The sequence below is a fragment of the Marmota marmota genome, unplaced genomic scaffold (assembly GCF_001458135.2).
Source record: "Marmota marmota marmota unplaced genomic scaffold, marMar, whole genome shotgun sequence".
Taxonomy (NCBI): Eukaryota; Metazoa; Chordata; class Mammalia; order Rodentia; family Sciuridae; genus Marmota; species Marmota marmota.
Genome location: NW_026000254.1, coordinates 1,439,348 through 1,455,697, shown reverse-complemented (window position 1 = coordinate 1,455,697; position 16,350 = coordinate 1,439,348). Strand labels below are relative to the sequence as shown.

At 40.0% G+C, this 16,350-nt stretch overlaps 1 protein-coding gene and 1 pseudogene across 1 annotated transcript in view; one reads left to right on the top strand and one right to left on the bottom strand.

The window, feature by feature from the left end:
• Nucleotides 1–8,111, bottom strand: part of Gnl3l (G protein nucleolar 3 like) — a 34,910-nt gene extending 26,799 nt beyond the window's left edge. Inside the window, exons 1-2 of the mRNA XM_015506538.2 lie at nt 7,956–8,111; nt 5,811–5,882 (exon numbers count right to left, since the gene is read on the bottom strand). Coding sequence (XP_015362024.1) covers nt 5,811–5,829 — 19 coding nt within the window. The 5' untranslated portion in view covers nt 5,830–5,882; nt 7,956–8,111. The remainder of the gene's footprint in view (nt 1–5,810; nt 5,883–7,955) is intronic.
• Nucleotides 8,112–12,884: 4,773 nt separating this feature from the next.
• LOC125614248 lies at nt 12,885–15,075 on the top strand (annotated as a pseudogene).
• The last annotated feature ends 1,275 nt before the right edge of the window (nt 15,076–16,350 follow it).

The following is a 16,350-nucleotide window of genomic DNA, read 5'->3' as shown; positions in this document are numbered from 1 at the left end:
TAAAAAAAACATATACAACAAAAACAGAAACCATGTCTGCTTTTCTTACAAAGTACTCATGTTGCAACAAAAAAGAATGTGAGGATTGGAATGAACCAGGTCTGGCCATTTTACTCAATAATTTCCATCTGTCTAACTTCCCTGGAAACTGAGTGCCTGTGCTGGCTGGATACAGGCACACAATGAAAGAAAATACATCACACTGAAAAGAGAAAAGCATCTGCTTCAGAGGGAAGAAGTGAAGGGGGGAACAGTGAAGAGAAAAGGGGAGGGGTGCCATCTCATCACTCCCACTACTGCAGCACTCTCAGGAGCCTCTGTATATTGGTTTATCAACAGCTTCAGAAAGAAAACAGCTACAATATTGCAGCTGGCAGATGGCAGTACTTATTCTGGCTCACCAACTACATAGCTATATGACCCTGAACAATTTTGTTTCTATTTGCTTGTTTTTGAGATGAAGTGTCTGCTATGTTGCCCAGGCTGGTCTCAAACCCCTGAACTGAAGCAATCTTCCCAAGGAGCTGGGACTATAAATGTACACCAATGCACCAGGCTGAAGATTTTTTTAAAAAAATTTCTGAGCCTCAATGTCTATATCCAACATCTAGGCCAAAAACCACCAACTCTCACATGGATATTCTAAAACTCATCTCTTCATTCATCTCTCATCCCTCATTTCCCACGCTCTAGGTGCCTATACTTCCCCTATACCCTGTACACCCACCTTTGCACTGACTTCATCTATCCCATTCTCCCTCTACCCTGTCATCAAACGCCACATGATTCAATATAAAAACATCATTATGTACCACTATAATAAAAATAAACCAATATACAGAGGCTCATGAGTGCTGCAGTACTGGGAGTGATGAGACAGCACAGCTCCCTTTTCATCTTCACTGTTCCCCCCTTTACTTCTTCCCTCTGAAGCAGATGCTTTTCTCTTTTCAGTGTGATGTATTTTCTTTCATTGTGTGCCTGTATCCAGCCAGCACAGGCACTCAGTTTCCAGGGAAGTTAGACAGATGGAAATTATTGAGTAAAAATCCCATGGAGGGATCAACACTACCCTAATTCTTCAACCTGTCCTTGGGAACATTCCTCAACCTCCTGCCTTGAGACTTCACTTTCCCAATAACAATGCTTCACTTGCAGGCCTCTCAAAAAGTGGTGCTTCTGTCTGGAACACAGTTATTTTGTGGCCAGTAGGTAAAAGACCTGTCCTCCAGACTTACAATTGTCAGTCTGTAACTATTACTTCTTGTTAAAAAGGAAAAGAAAAAAGTAGGATTAAACCCTGCTCTTTGAGGACCTCACATTGCTGCAGTATCTGTCACCTAATTGTCACTTTTCCTGATTTATTAAAGTACCTGGATCACTGCTTTACTTTCAACCCAATTTGTGTCACCATCAACCTGGATAACTTTGAAGATGAGGATTAACTCTTCCAATAACCTGGGTTTTCCCATTTCCTTGACATCCTCACCTCTAGGTACCTCCACTCCATCTCAGTCACTCACCCACCCATCCATTTGGTTATACCTATAGAGGCATCACCTATAATTGCTCAGACTTCTACAAGCAGTCACAGATATCCCTCTCTCCTATCTTCAAATTCATATAACTTTCTACAGAAATGAACCATCTGTTTAGCTCTTTATTCTTCAGTCACCCCCACCTCTGTCCAACTAACATTCCACATTCTATCAGTATAATCATGCTCTCACACAAAGCCTCAATTCCCTTGCCCTTCCATCACCTCACTGGGATATATTTGCCAGTGTTTGTTGAACAACCTGTCAACATTATACACCTGTACCAATAAAACTGATGGTCATAAGCATTTAACGTAATGAAACACTCCCCTTTTGCCAGGCACAGCGGTACACAACTGTAATCTCGGTGACTGGGGGCAGGGTTTAGGCAGGAAGATTTCAAGCTTGTGGCCAGTATCGGCAACTTGGTGAGACCCTCAGCAACATATTAAAAACCTGTTTCAAAATCGGAAACTTGGAATGCAGTTCAGTGTGCAAAAAGCATCCCAGGTTCAATGCCGTGTGTGTGTGTGTGTGTGTGTGTGTGTGTTTATACTTCCCCTTTAAATAACCACTCAAACATGTACCTATAATTGTATTGGGAGGAGCTGGGGTTGTGGATCAGCAGTAGAGCGCTTGGCTAGCACGTGCAAGGCCCTGGGTTCGATCCTCAGCACCACATAAAAATAAATAAATAAATAGATAGATAGATAGACAGACAGACAGACGGATGGATGGATGTAAAAAAAAAATTGCACTGGGAGGGGATCAAGGGTCTCATGAAAATCTAAGGGATATCAGTAAAGGAAAGGAACCAGGGGGATAGGAGGAGGGGAGTGAAGAGGGGAGGGAGGGGAGCAAGGAGAGGAGAGAGGAGGGGAGCTTGTTCGAGTCATTGTTACATTGTGTCAATGTATAAATTGGTAAAAACAAATCCCATCATTATGTACCCCTATAATAAAAATAATAAATGTAGAGAGAAAAAATAAAATAAAAATGATTTTATTTCATGGTGTATGGTGGTACACGCCAGTAATCCCAACTACTCCAGAGGCTGAGGCAGGAGGATTTTAAGTTCAAGGCCAGACTGGGCAACTTAGTGAGATCCTGTCTCAAAATTTAAAAATAAAAAAAAAAAAAGGCTGGGATGTGGCTCAGTGGTATAGACTCTCTGGGTTCAATCTCAAATATTACAAAAAAATTATATTTGAGTTAGGGATGTAGCTAAGCAGGAGCACACCTGCTTACCAAACATAAGACCCTGGATCTGATATGTAATTCCAGAAAAAGAATGTAATCCCAGTCACTCAGGCTGCTGAAGCAGGGGATCACAAGTTTTAGGCCAGCCTTGACATGACAACTTAGCAAGACCCTATCTCAAAATAAAAAATAAAAATGGCCAGGGATGTAGCTAATTGGCAGAGCACCCCTGGGTTCAATCCCAAGTACCAGAGGGGAAAAAATGTATTTGAACATTCCTTATAGGACTCCTCAATTACCTTTCCAGATTTAATCATTATTATTATTATTTGGGTCCTAACTATGTATGCCCAGTTCAGAACACAGCACCTCCCCCTCATCTTTCCCAGTAATCATCCCAATTAGTCTGGTAATTTTAGTTGCAATTTACCAGTGAAAGTCCTGTTTTGTGTTCACTATAAAATTTTTATACTCAATTTAACTTTTACCATTTAATGTAGTTGTATAGCTTTATTTTTCTTCTTTCTTTCTTTCTCTCTGGAGCTGGAAATCAAACCCAGGGAATCATGAATGTTAGGCAAGCATTCTATCACCATGCTATATCCCAGCCCATCATTCTTTATTTTTAACAATAGTCACATAGCTCCAAAATCAAAAGTATATTTTCAGATAAGGGGTATGTCTCAGTGGTAGAGCATTTGCTTAGCATATATGGAGTCCTGGGTTCAATCCCCAGCAACACAAAAATAAAAATGTATTTAAAAGACTTCTCTCCCACATTTGCTCCTATCCATTACAGTCCCTTCACTGTCACAAGAAACCATCTTACTGGGCATTATTCAGTTTCTTTATGCAAATATACACATATATTCTTATTTCTATTTTCTCCCATAAAAGGTAACACTGTGGGGCTGGGATTATAGCTCAGCAACAGAGTGCTTGCCTCACATGTGTGAGGCAGTGGGTTCAATTCTCAGCACCACACAGAAATAAATAAAATAAAGACCCATTGATAATTTAAAAACTTAAAAAAAAAAAGAATTTAACAGTGGTTAATTTTTTTAAAAAATAGTTAACACTCTATTCTATCAACAAGTTGCTTTTTTTTTTCCACTTAACAAATCTTGAAAATCTTTCCATCTAATGGTCTTTCCATACAACATTCTTGTTCCAAATAATTTTTCCATACAATATTTCCTCATTTTTTAAACTGCCTAGATTTCTACATGTACATATTTTATAAGATATGACTTTATTGTAACCACCTAATTATTGTCTTTTTTCATCATTATCAGTATTTTAATTATCTGGTAGTAGATGTTGCTAAATAAAGAATAATTAATTTTGTTCACTGTTCTTGTGCTACTTATAAATATTATTTGTTCGTGATATTAACAGTTTGATTTTTGATAAAATTTTTATTATCTTATAAAGAAAATATATTGAAATTTGTTTTTTCCACCAAGCTCTACATAGGCAGGGCCATGATTCACACAGAATAGAGAACCACCAGTGCATAGGATCAATAAACTGTACAATGGTTGTACAATTCTTGTCCAGTCCACCAAGTGTGTTATCCAAATGTTGTCATTTTCTTTGTGGACCATGGCAAGATAAAGGCAGCGAAGCCCAGAAGTGCACTTGTTCAAAAGTCCTTTTCTTCTCTTTTATGCAGGAGTCTGTGTGACATATTTGTCTTCTCCTTCTAGGCTTCATACATCATGGTAGGAGAGGGAACTGAATGAGCACTACAAACTGAGTCACTCTACTTCCTGGCATACACTGTGTTATACAAACTATGCCTCATCATGCTAGGCCCTTGGGACACAATGATGAATCAGACAAGGATGAGAAGTCAACAGTACAGTGGTGGAGACAACCCTGGTCAATAGGCCCAGTTTCTTTGGGTGCACAGAGTGGAAACCAAGGAAGGAAGTTAACAGAGAGGGATTCCCAGAGGAAGTGATGCATAAGCTGAAATCTGAAATGCAATAGTTACTCAGTTGAAGAGTGAGGGGAGGGGAGGCAGAAAGTCCTAAGGCACAAAGAATAACAATTTGTCCACATGTCTTATTTTAGAGTTAAGAAAAACCCTAGCCAGGCGTGGTGGCACACACCTGTAATCCCATCACCCGGGGAGGCTGAGGCAGGAAGACTACAAATTCAAGGCCAATCTCAAAATAAAAAATACAAAAAAGGATTGGGGATATAGCTCAGTGTTTAAGTGCCCCTGAGTTCAATCCCCAGTACCAAAAAAATAAAAAGAAAAATCCAAAGGTCAGGAGAAGCCAGACAACAATTTGTGGGTAACATAGTACATGCATCCTCTGAAAGGCCAAATTCCAAAGAGAAACAAAAAGACTAAATTTTATTTATCTATTTGCTTATTTATTTATTTATATTTGATACTAGGGATTGAACCAAAGGGCACTTAACCATTGAGTCACCTCCTGAGTCACTGGGATTACAAGCATATGCCACTATGCTAAGCTTCCAGCTACTTGGGAGGATGAGGCAGGAGGATCACTTGACCCTAGAAGTTTGAGGCGAGCTAGGTAACATGGCAAGATCCTGTCTCAAAAAAAAAAAAAATCCTCACAATAATTGCAATTAGGTAGATGCCATAATTAATTACTTCTATTTTATAGATAAGGAGAATATAGTTAAGTAACTTGCCCACAGTCACAGAATTAGTAAGTGAGAAAGCTGAGATTCAAACCCAGTCTAGCTCCAGAGTCTATGCTCTTAACCACTGGTACAACTTATGGTACCAGCTTAAAGGTATAACTCATAAAGAAAAATATTAGGCATATTAGGCAGTGCCATATAGTATTTACTGCCATTCAAGTCACTTAACCTTGCTGAACCTCAGTTTTCTCACCTGTAAAAAGGAAATGGTGGATAAGGGAAGCATTTCTTATAAGGAAGTCAGGAGGGCAGCCATTATACCACATTTTACACACATTCTGAATGATCTGGAAAATACTGAGCAATTTTTAAAAGTCACTATGAAATTCTATGAATATTCACTAAAAGCATAAGATTGGGAGGGGTTAATTAAAAAAAACTCACTGTGTCTGTGCTTCATCATGATGTATCAGTCCAGCTTGAAAATGGGTAATTCCAAATATGTCCACTTTTTTCCTATCAGAATGGGAGAAGAAGCAATTTATACAGACCTGGGAACCACAATGCCCCAAGCCCCCTAAAAGTAAAATTAAATGTCAGAGAACATGATTAAAAGCCCTAACAACTATAGATGCTGGGAGAAGGGGCTATCCTAGAACTAGGTTCTAATATGGCTGAGTACGCACAGTGTCACATTATCCAAAGGGAGGGGTATATCTGAGACCCTTTTCCTGAGTGGAGCTGGTATCTCAATGGATTGAATAGGGTTCTCGATCCTTATTCCTCCATTTTGTAATATTATACCCTAAATAAGGGACTAGAGTAAACCCCTTCTCACTGAGGGGAGAGGAGAAGGCATGTCTGTTTGTTTTTTTTTTTTCATGAATTGGGGTGATATTTCTTTTCCCAAGAAGGAAGCCCTGTCCCTCATCTACCCTGGGAGAAGTAATGGTGGGGACAGATTCCAGGAGTCTACTCTGAGGAAAAGGGGCCTCTTACCTATGTGTCCATGAGAATGAGGTCAGTGCAAAATTTTAGAGCAGGGAAATCTGTGCCTGCATGTGTGACTAGGGTGTACACCTTGTCAATTCAGGGGAGCTGTCATCTGTCCCTCTACTCTGGGGTGCAGAGAAATATGAAACCATCAGTGGCTGAATGCACTTCTGCTACATGGGAGAGAAGTACAATTGAATGTATCTCCAAATTATTAGGATGAGAGGGGAGGGGTTCTAGGTCTTTCTACCCTGGAAAGGGCTGTGGGGCAGCACTGATATGCCTGATTTCACCATGAGATGACATTAGCACCAAACTAATAGAGGGAAAATGTGCAGCTTTGAATGAGTAGGATATACACCTTGCCTGCAGGGGGCTGTTCTGAAACCTTCCATGGATGGTGGAACTTTTATGTGGATCTATCTCTTCATGTATTGACAGATAGGGGGTGTCTTGTTATTTTACCCTGGGTGAGGAGAATGAATCTGAGTTCCTGTACCTTGGGTAAGGAGGAGGAAGCCTATGTGCCCTGCACTATAGGGTGATTGGTGATTTCACTACCTCTTACAATTACAGGGTGGGGGAACTGCACCTCTGCTCTAGTGAGGTCTCTCCCTTGGCTACATTTAATTATAAGTCCTTAGAAGGAGGTCTCTGTGTCTATTTCACAAGGAGGGGATAAAAATCTGAGTCTTCCTAGCTGGGGATTCCTCGAGGGGCTCCACTGATGACCTCCTCATATATTAACATCTGTTCATATTTGCTGTGAGGCACTTTGGGGTGGGCCTTTACAATACAGTAAATCAGCACTACTATATGGTGCAGAGGTTGGGTTTAATTCTCCACAATTAGGACTCCCTCTAGCACAGGAAGGAGGAGTAATTTGCAAGGTTCTCCTTTTGCTGAGGCCTGTGCCTCTAACCACTCCAGGAAGGGGTGATCTTATCAGCTCTGCAGCAGTGCAGTGGGGGCGGGGCTTTTGTTACTCAGCAGAAGTGGAGACTTGCGTGGGTCACTGGGTCTACATCAGGAAAAGAGATTCCCTAACTCTTCACATGTTTCTCAGCTCAGAAATAATGGTTGGGAGATACATCAAAGCCTGTCCTGGGGAATGAGGTGCCTCAATTAGGATCTGTGTCTTAAACCAGGAGAGGTCTATGCCACTCAGCCCTGTATTGGCCACTGTGTCCCTATATGGTGGGGACGATGTCGCCACACCTTTGGCGGGTTGATGTCCACCAAACACCGAAGGGAGTAATGCGAAACGGAGCCTCACTATCCCGAGGGGCGGAGGGCCATCAACGATTTTCCACACAAGTGAGGTCTGTGCCTCTCCGCCGTGCGTCCGGGGTCTACACCTTTCTAGATGGGGTGGAGCAAAGCCTCAACCCCGCGAGAATTCAGTTTGGCGCATGTCCACGTGCGGAACTATCCCTGTCCTCCTTCCGGGCCTTTCTACTCTGGAAGAGAGCCAGCCGTTTACCTCTCTATTCCAAGCTGGCAGGCATCTCTGGTTTCACCTCAAATAGTTGATCCTTATGGCGCTGCCGGCTGGGTGAGCGCTCACCAAGAGAAAAGAGGAGAATAGTCTCTTACCTACACTTCCGGCGGGGATCACAGAGGAGAGGGTAGCACAACTACCAGGACGGAGGACATGCGCTTGTACGGCTAGGTTCGACTTCCGGATCTCAGCCTCGCGAGGCGTGATTCCGTCGCCGAGCTCGGCTCCGCCCGCTGCGCGTCCTTTTCAGAGGCGGGGTCTCAAATTATCTACTCTCACCTTCCGGTGCCTTGCCCGCCCCCACGCCGGCCCCGCCTCCTGACTGCCTCGTAGGTTTAGAAATAGCGGGGGTGGGGAAGGAGGCGGGGAAATGGTAAAGGGAATCATCGGATTTCCTCCTACGGTCATGTAACCTACTTGTAAGACAGAATCTTGTATACCGGACTCTCTCTAGGATTAAATCAGCATGTTCCCAAATCTTAGTGATCAGGAAATAACTCAGCCTGCCTCGGATGTAGGCAGGGGAGGGGGTTGTCTTTGTCTGCCTGGAAGATGGCGACCGGCAGGGTGTGAGAAAATGGCCGCCTGGGTCACATGTCTAGCCGAGAATTTCCCACCTGAAATGAATTGGGTTAGCAATTCCCAACAACCTTCCCAGTTCACAGGGCTCCAGATGAACCCTGAGGCAGCCACTCCCAGAACTTTCTGCAGAAGCTCACATCCGTGGCCAGGTTCTGCCCGAGAAGGAGCCAGGAATAACTTGGAAGCTTCTCCCACCCATATGCTGACCCTCCTCCCTCCTTCCCTGAATTGCGGAGCAGCGTTTGCGGAAGGAATGAATTTGTGTCTCTGAAGTGGGACCAAGTAAGGTTTTGTTTTGTTTTGTTTTGTTTTGTTTTTTCAGAAACCATTTCGAGGAGCACCCGACGTGGTTGGAGAGTGGGTATACCCCTAAAAACAGTAAATAGTCTGAAAATGGCTTTTCCTTGGTAATCTAATTCCAGCCCCTCCTCTTCCTCTAATCTAGACCTCCGGAGGGGGCAGAGGGTAGGTGGGGCTTTACCCGGAGGGTATGTTCCTCCACTTTAAGCACATCTGCTGAAAATGACTTCCTCAGCCCTCCTATCCCTTAGCACATGCTAATCTCACTCACTAGCCCTATATCCATGAAAGACTTCTAACCTCTCCCCATAGAGGCATAAAAATTCCTTTGGACACCAAACTAACCCTGGCCACCTTCACATTTCTCCCGTATTTGCAAATTCAGTTTTTTGAAAGACCTAACTCTATCACTTCTGTAAAGTTGCTATGAACTTTCACAGTTGAGTAAAAACCCAGAGCACTTTGTATATAACTGTTAACACCTCACTGAATATTGTACTGTAGTTGTTTTTGTGACTATATCTCCACAGTAGAGTGAACTCCCTGAGATTAGGGACCATGTGTCTTCCAGTTCTCAATCATACCTAGCACAAAATGGGTACAAGGTTGGTTTCAGCAAATTTGACAAAACGGGTGAATTTAAAGCCTATATCTCTAATCATTGGAAAATGAACAATTTAATAGATAGCATTGGGAAATTTAACTCACCAAAAAAAAAAAAAAAACCTAGATCTCTACTTATTCTACACAAGAATGTGGACTGCAAATAAGAAGGTAAAACTATAAAGCTAATATAAAATATGCAGGAAAATACCTTTGTGGCCTATAACTGGGGAAGGGTTTTTTGAGGGGAGTGGTACTAGAAATGGAACCCAGGGGCACTCTACTACTGAGCAATACCACCAACCCTTTTTATTTTTATTTTGACCCAAGTTCTCACCAAGTTGCCTAAGCTGACCTCAGATTTATAGGTCCTCCTGCTTCAGCCTCCTGAGTAGCTGTGATTATAGGCCTGCACTACTGTACCTGGTTTGGGGAAGGACTTTTTAAACAAAATCCTTAGTACACAGAAAATGCAGTAGAGAACACATGTAATCAAATCTTTGATAGGAATAAAAATTGGTACTATTGCTTCAGAAAACAATTATAAATTGCCGTGAATAGTTGAAGATGGCTCTGGGATCCAACAGTTCTCCTGTTGGAGATAGGTAGAAGATCTCCCCTACACATTAAATCCTGAAGAAATTCTTATACATATGCTCAAGAAGGCATGTGCAAGAGTAATCTTTGCAGAACTGTTGTAGTGGAGAAAAAAATTTGAATGTCACCAATAGGAGAATGAATAAAGAAATTGTACTATAGCCATACAACACAATACTATACAACATTGAAAATGAATGAATCAGGTTGAGGCAGGAGGATCACCAGTTCCAGGCCAGCATAGGCAACAGAGAAAGAATCTGTCTCAAAAAAATACATACACACACAAAGAATGAGTAAGAGTTGCATGCATGAACCCAGATAAATTTCAAAAATAATGCCAAGATAAATACAAGTTGCAGAAGAATACACAAAGTATGAAACTACTTTACATAGAGTTTTAAATCTCAAATAATGTACTATGCTGTTTATAGATTATGTAGACACATATTTTGGGGGGGGGNTGAAGAGCTTTTAATGATGTGAAGAAATATTAATGATATATTATGTGAAAAGAAAAAGATATAAGACTACATGGTATGATCTCAGCTATGAAAATAAAGGATGTAAGCATTATAAACACCAAAATGTTAACCATAGTTATTTCTAGGTAGTAGAAGTATAAATAATGTTTATTTTAAATAATTTTTGTACATTTATTTTTTTTCAAAAATGATCATGTGTTATTTTAATAAGTGAAAATCACATTAAGTATTCTTATGGAAAACAAATCACTGAGTTTGATTAGGTAAAGAATATTGAACAGAAATAAATTAGGGATAGAGACCTCAATTCTAAATAAATGTAAGTAAGCCCACCAAGATGCCATTTACTTTGGTAGAGATACTTCTTGGCTGTTTGGGTCCCCCCCAATATATCAAATTATGGGACTGTTTCAAAGGAATGTTAATATTCTCCTTCATTTTTGAGACTAACAAAAGATTTATTCTTACCCCAACTCTGCTTTAAATAACCCCTACTTCCTCATAAGAACAAAATTAGATTTGTTACCAATACTTTCAATAGTGTCACTTTATTTTCCTGCCTTGAAACAGTAACCAACTTACAGCAGAGATTCTTGTAATGTTTCAAGGGCATTAATAGTTTGGCAACACAGGGAAAGATAAAATAGGCACATTAAAATACAAACTAAATCTTGCTGAATGATAAGAATAGCTTTCAAAGCATTCCTGGGACTGCAGGAAGTCAACGGAAGTTGTTAAGGGCAAAAACAAAGAAATAACGAAACAACACCATAACACACAAAAGTGAACGAATAAAAAACAAATAACACCCATCCTTAAAAAACTCTTCCCCTAACCCCAGAGTACTGATTGTAAAGGTCAGCAGTAAATAATGAGCTCAGGAGATCTAGATTGTGGCTTGCTTAAACACAAGATTCCTAACCTAAGAATCCAGGATTAACTAGGATCCTCTGTAGGAAAACTAACATGGTCTCATACTGGTGGTTCCCTAGACTCTTGGGAGGAAATACAAATCCTCTTTATGGGAAAGAAAACTCTCAGTAGGCCTTCAGGACTCTCACAGATTAAGTCTAATTAAATATGAGTTTGTAAAGATCAGTTAAGCAGCTAAACTGTATAAAGGTCCAACAGGGTCAGGACATTGGTTACATAAAGGATAATTGAGTACATAAATAAATGGATTTAGGATAATGGGAATTAATTTTCTCACTTTTAGAGATGAGAGTTAGTAATATGAAAAGGAAGAAGTCCAAATGTATATGTGGTGTTGGGTTAGAATTGCTAGTTTGGGTGTGAACTTCTGGTTAGATAAAGATATAAATGTAAAAATATGTATATTTAGGTATATAATGCATGTATTTTGCTGCTCTGTCTTTGAGAGAACCTGAGAGATTTTAGTAGTAAAAAACACTCTACAGGTTTAGGTCTTGCTTTCTCAGTTCCATTTTCTAGAAAAATGGAGGACTCCATGGAGAAGGGATTCATTTCAGAGTTGGGACAGGGACAGTATAAACTTGGGATGTCTTGCAACATGCACATCTATTATCCCTGCAGCTCAGGAGGCTGAGGCAAGAGGATCATGAGTTTGAGGTCAGCATCAGCAACTTAGCGAGGCCCTAAGCAACTCAGTCAAACTGTGTCTCTAAATAAAACATAAAAAGGAATAGAGATTTTACTCAGTGGTTAACCCCCCTGGTTTCAATTCTTGATAACAAAACAACAACAACATCAAAAACCAAAAACAAAAAAACCCTTGGAATATCTTGTATCATGTACTAGACAATACTCGGAGAATGATGGGGACATGTTAAAAGGCTATAAAACAGTTTTAAGGGCCCTCACTGGCCAAATATGGATCGATTTGAGGATTAAAATACATCATATGTTAATGGATTATTTCAGTTTCAATAAAACAGGAATCCATTAGTTCTCACTAATATAAAAATACAGAAGATTCTTTCTTGTAGTTGAATATGTAGAAGGAATGATAGAATTTAAAATTACAGCAACCATTATGGTAATAATTAAATCAAGAAGCATCAATGTGGGCTAAACTCTGATATTTTGTGCTTAATATGTTCCTGAGGTTACAATATAATAGTTTTAGAATTTTAATCTAATAATGAAGAAATATATAAACTCAAAGAAAAACATTCTGCAAAACCACAGGCTTATAATCTTAAAAATGATAATATCAAGGAAGATCTGAAGAACTGTTGGAGATTTAAAGGAAACTGAACAGACATAAAACTAAGTGAATTGTGTAGTCTTAGATTGGATTCTTTGCTATAAAGTATATAACTAGGACAGTTGGGGTAACTGGGCCAAGGGCATAAGGGAAATCTTTATAATTCTTCTCTAAGTTTAAATTTATTTCAAAATAAGACATTTTAAAAGTCATCAGACAGGAAGAAATAGCGGGGGTGGGGAGGGAGGCGGGGAAATGGTGAAGGGAATCATCGGATTTCCTCCTAAGGTCATGTAACCTACTTGTAAGACAGAATCTTGTATACCGGACTCTCTCTAGGATTAAATCAGCATGTTCCCAAATCTTAGTGGTCAGGAAATAACTCAGCCTGCCTCGGATGTAGGCAGGGGAGGGGGTTCTTTGTCTGCCTGGAAGATGGCGACCGGCAGGGTGTGAGAAAATGGCCGCCTGGGTCACATGTCTAGCCGAGAATTTCCCACCTGAAATGAATTGGGTTAGCAATTCCCAACAACCTTCCCAGTTCACAGGGCTCCAGATGAACCCTGAGGCAGCCACTCCCAGAACTTTCTGCAGAAGCTCACATCCATGGCCAGGTTCTGCCCGAGAAGGAGCCAGGAATAACTTGGAAGCTTCTCCCACCCATATGCTGACCCGCCTCCCTCCTTCCCTGAATTGTGGAGCAGCGTTTGCGGAAGGAATGAATTTGTGTCTCTGAAGTGGGACCAAGTCTTGCTAAACTGCCCAGGCTGACCTCAAACTTGTGAACTTTCTGCCTCAGCCTCCTGAGTAACTGGACTGAATATCAAAGTATTTTAAAATTATGCTTTGAGAGAAGGCTCTTCCAGCACCATGCAAAGCACAGTACTCATGTCTACCTACAAGGAAATGAGCATGTTGCGTTTTGAGGAATTCAATCAGGCTGTGAAGCAGCACAACAGACAAGACCATTTTCTCCTACTTTACCAGTACTAAGGACCCTGAAGGGAAAAGCTAGTATCCCTACTGTGTGCAGGCTGAACCAGTTGTTCAAGAGGGGCTGAAGCATATTAATGAAGGATGTATTTTCACCCACTGCCAAGAGAAAAATCTTACTGGAGAGATCCAAATGATGATTTCAGAAAACAATTGAAAGTACCTGCAGTGCCTACACTAATTAAGTATGGAATGCCTCAAAAACTGGTAGAATCTGAGTTTTTTCAGGCCAAACTTATGGACATATTGTTGTCTAGAAGATGATGGTAGAGATGGAAGATGATAGGAGAGCCAGGTATGGTGACACATGCCTATAATCCCAGTGGCTCAGGAGGGTGAGGCAGGAGGATTGTAAATTCGAGACCTGTCTCAGCAAATTAGTGAAGCCCTAGGTATTTAGCGAGACTGCCTCTCAAAATAAAAGATCAAAAGGAAGGATTGGGGATGTGGCTCAATGCTTAAGCCACCCTAGGTTCATTTCCCAGTATCAAAAAAAAAAAAAAAAATTTCATGATGGCAATTGTGTCTTGATTTCCTGGTTTGCTCTAGTATAAAAGAGACTGCATACTTGCTTTGAATTTATTTTAGCAATAAATAAATGGTGAAGCCAAAATTAGCTTTTGTCTAAACAATAAAGAATGCTATTAAAAATAAAGTTGTGCTTTGAAACATTTCACTTACCCCTGTCCACTCAGTTGACCCCCACCAAAAAAAAAAACACCCTTTGGTATCAGTTTTGTTCATTTGTTTTCTCTTTCCAATGTTTCTTTCTTCAGTTACAAACACTATAAATGTATATAGCTATTCTACCGCCCCCTTACACAAAGTACCATACTCTCCATATGGTTATATATGTTGCCTTTTTACTTAATAATACACCTGGAGGTTTTTCCACATCAGAGCATTAGAGCATTTTCACTATTTCGAAAGCCACTTATAACAGTACATAGATGACTGCCTTAGAGTCTTAAATTATGTGAATGTACACTCTTATTTAATGACTGTGGTCCCTGACTGATACATAGTTGGGGTGTTTTTAGTTTTTGGTATTACAGTGAATAGATATCGCATACATATGCAGATATTTCATTGGATAAATCCCCAAAATTACATTTATAATTTTAGTAGATATTGCTAAATTTGAACTCCATAGGTGGTGTATCCTTTTGCATTTCTACCAGCAATGTGTGGGTGTATCTGTTTCACCACAGCCTTACAAGTAACGAGGTATATTGTTAGACTGAGGTTTTTGACAATGTGATAAGTGAGAAATGGTATCTCAGTGTAGTTTTAACTTGTATTTCTCTTATTATGAGTAAAGTTGAATATATTTCCATTTGTTTAAGAATTATCTTTATATCTTTTACTATGAATTAACTTTTTATCATCTCTCCTTTTTCTGTTGGATTGTTGGCCTTTCTTTGATGTCTAGAACTTTATTGTATAATTAAAGATAGCACATCTTTGTCAGCGGTATCAGTTTTCGGAATTTTTTCCAGTTTGTCATTATTTTGACTTAGCTAATAGATTTTTTTTCCAAGTAAATTATATCTAAACAAATGTAAATGTTTTCTTTCTTTTGCCCTTTCCAATTTTTCTTTCTCTTTTAGTTTATTTCTTCCTTTCTATTGTCCTTTCTTATTTTTCTCTTTTTCTTTCTTAGTCTTTCCTTCCTTTCATCCTTCTTTCCTTCTTCCTTCATTCCTTCCTTTCTCCCTTCAAAATTAGGTCTTACTATGTTGTCCAGGCTGACCTTGAACTCCTGGGCTCAAGCAGCAACCCTCCTTCCTCATCCTCCCAAGTAAGATTAGGCTACAGGCATATACCACCTCCAGATTTTTAGTCACAGTTTTTATATTTCATTAATGACCCCAGTTTTTCATTTATCTCTGTATCCACAACCTTTCATGGTACCCTTGCACACTGTCTGGCCATGTGACTTGCTTTAACTAACAGGATAGTAGAAAACTTGCTATAAGCACAGACTTAGAAAAAACTTCTTACATGTTCTGCTTCCTCTCTTGGACCTCCACCACAGCCATATATACCCACGCTAGCCTACTGGAGGACTATGAGAGACTTGTAAAGATGAACTTGGGGGGTGGGGTTGTGGCTCAGTGGTAGAGTACTCACCTAGTATGCATGAGGCACTGGGTTCAATCCTCAGCACCACATAAAAAATAAAGATATTGTGTCCACCTAAAACTAAAATAAATAAATAAAATGAACTTGGTCATCCCAGCTGATGCATCGTATAGCAATCTACTCTGGCCAAGCCACCAACCAAGTGCAGGCACATGCCAGCTAACCCAGTTGAAATCAACAGAGACAGGTTTATTTTTTTAATGAATCATTATTATGGCAGGAATCCCCTATCATTGTTCTTCCTTTCAGAGATATCCTGACCATTCTTGCTTTGTGTGTGTGTTATGTATTACTGGGGTAATGTATTTCTAAGTAAGCAGTCCACCACTGAGCTACATCCCCAGCCCCTTATTATTTTCCCTTATCAACATTAAAATTAGCTTTTCTAATTTCAGAAAAAGTAAATATTTTTAATGGGCTTACACTGAATTTATAAATTAATTTGAACAGGCACAGTGATGTACCTGTAGTCCCAGCTAGTTGGAAGGCTGAGTTAGGAGCATCACTTGAGCCCAGGAGTTTGAGACTACCCTGGGCAACATAGTAAGATCCCATCTCAAAAAAAAAAAAAAAAAAAAAAAAAAAAAAAAAAAAAAA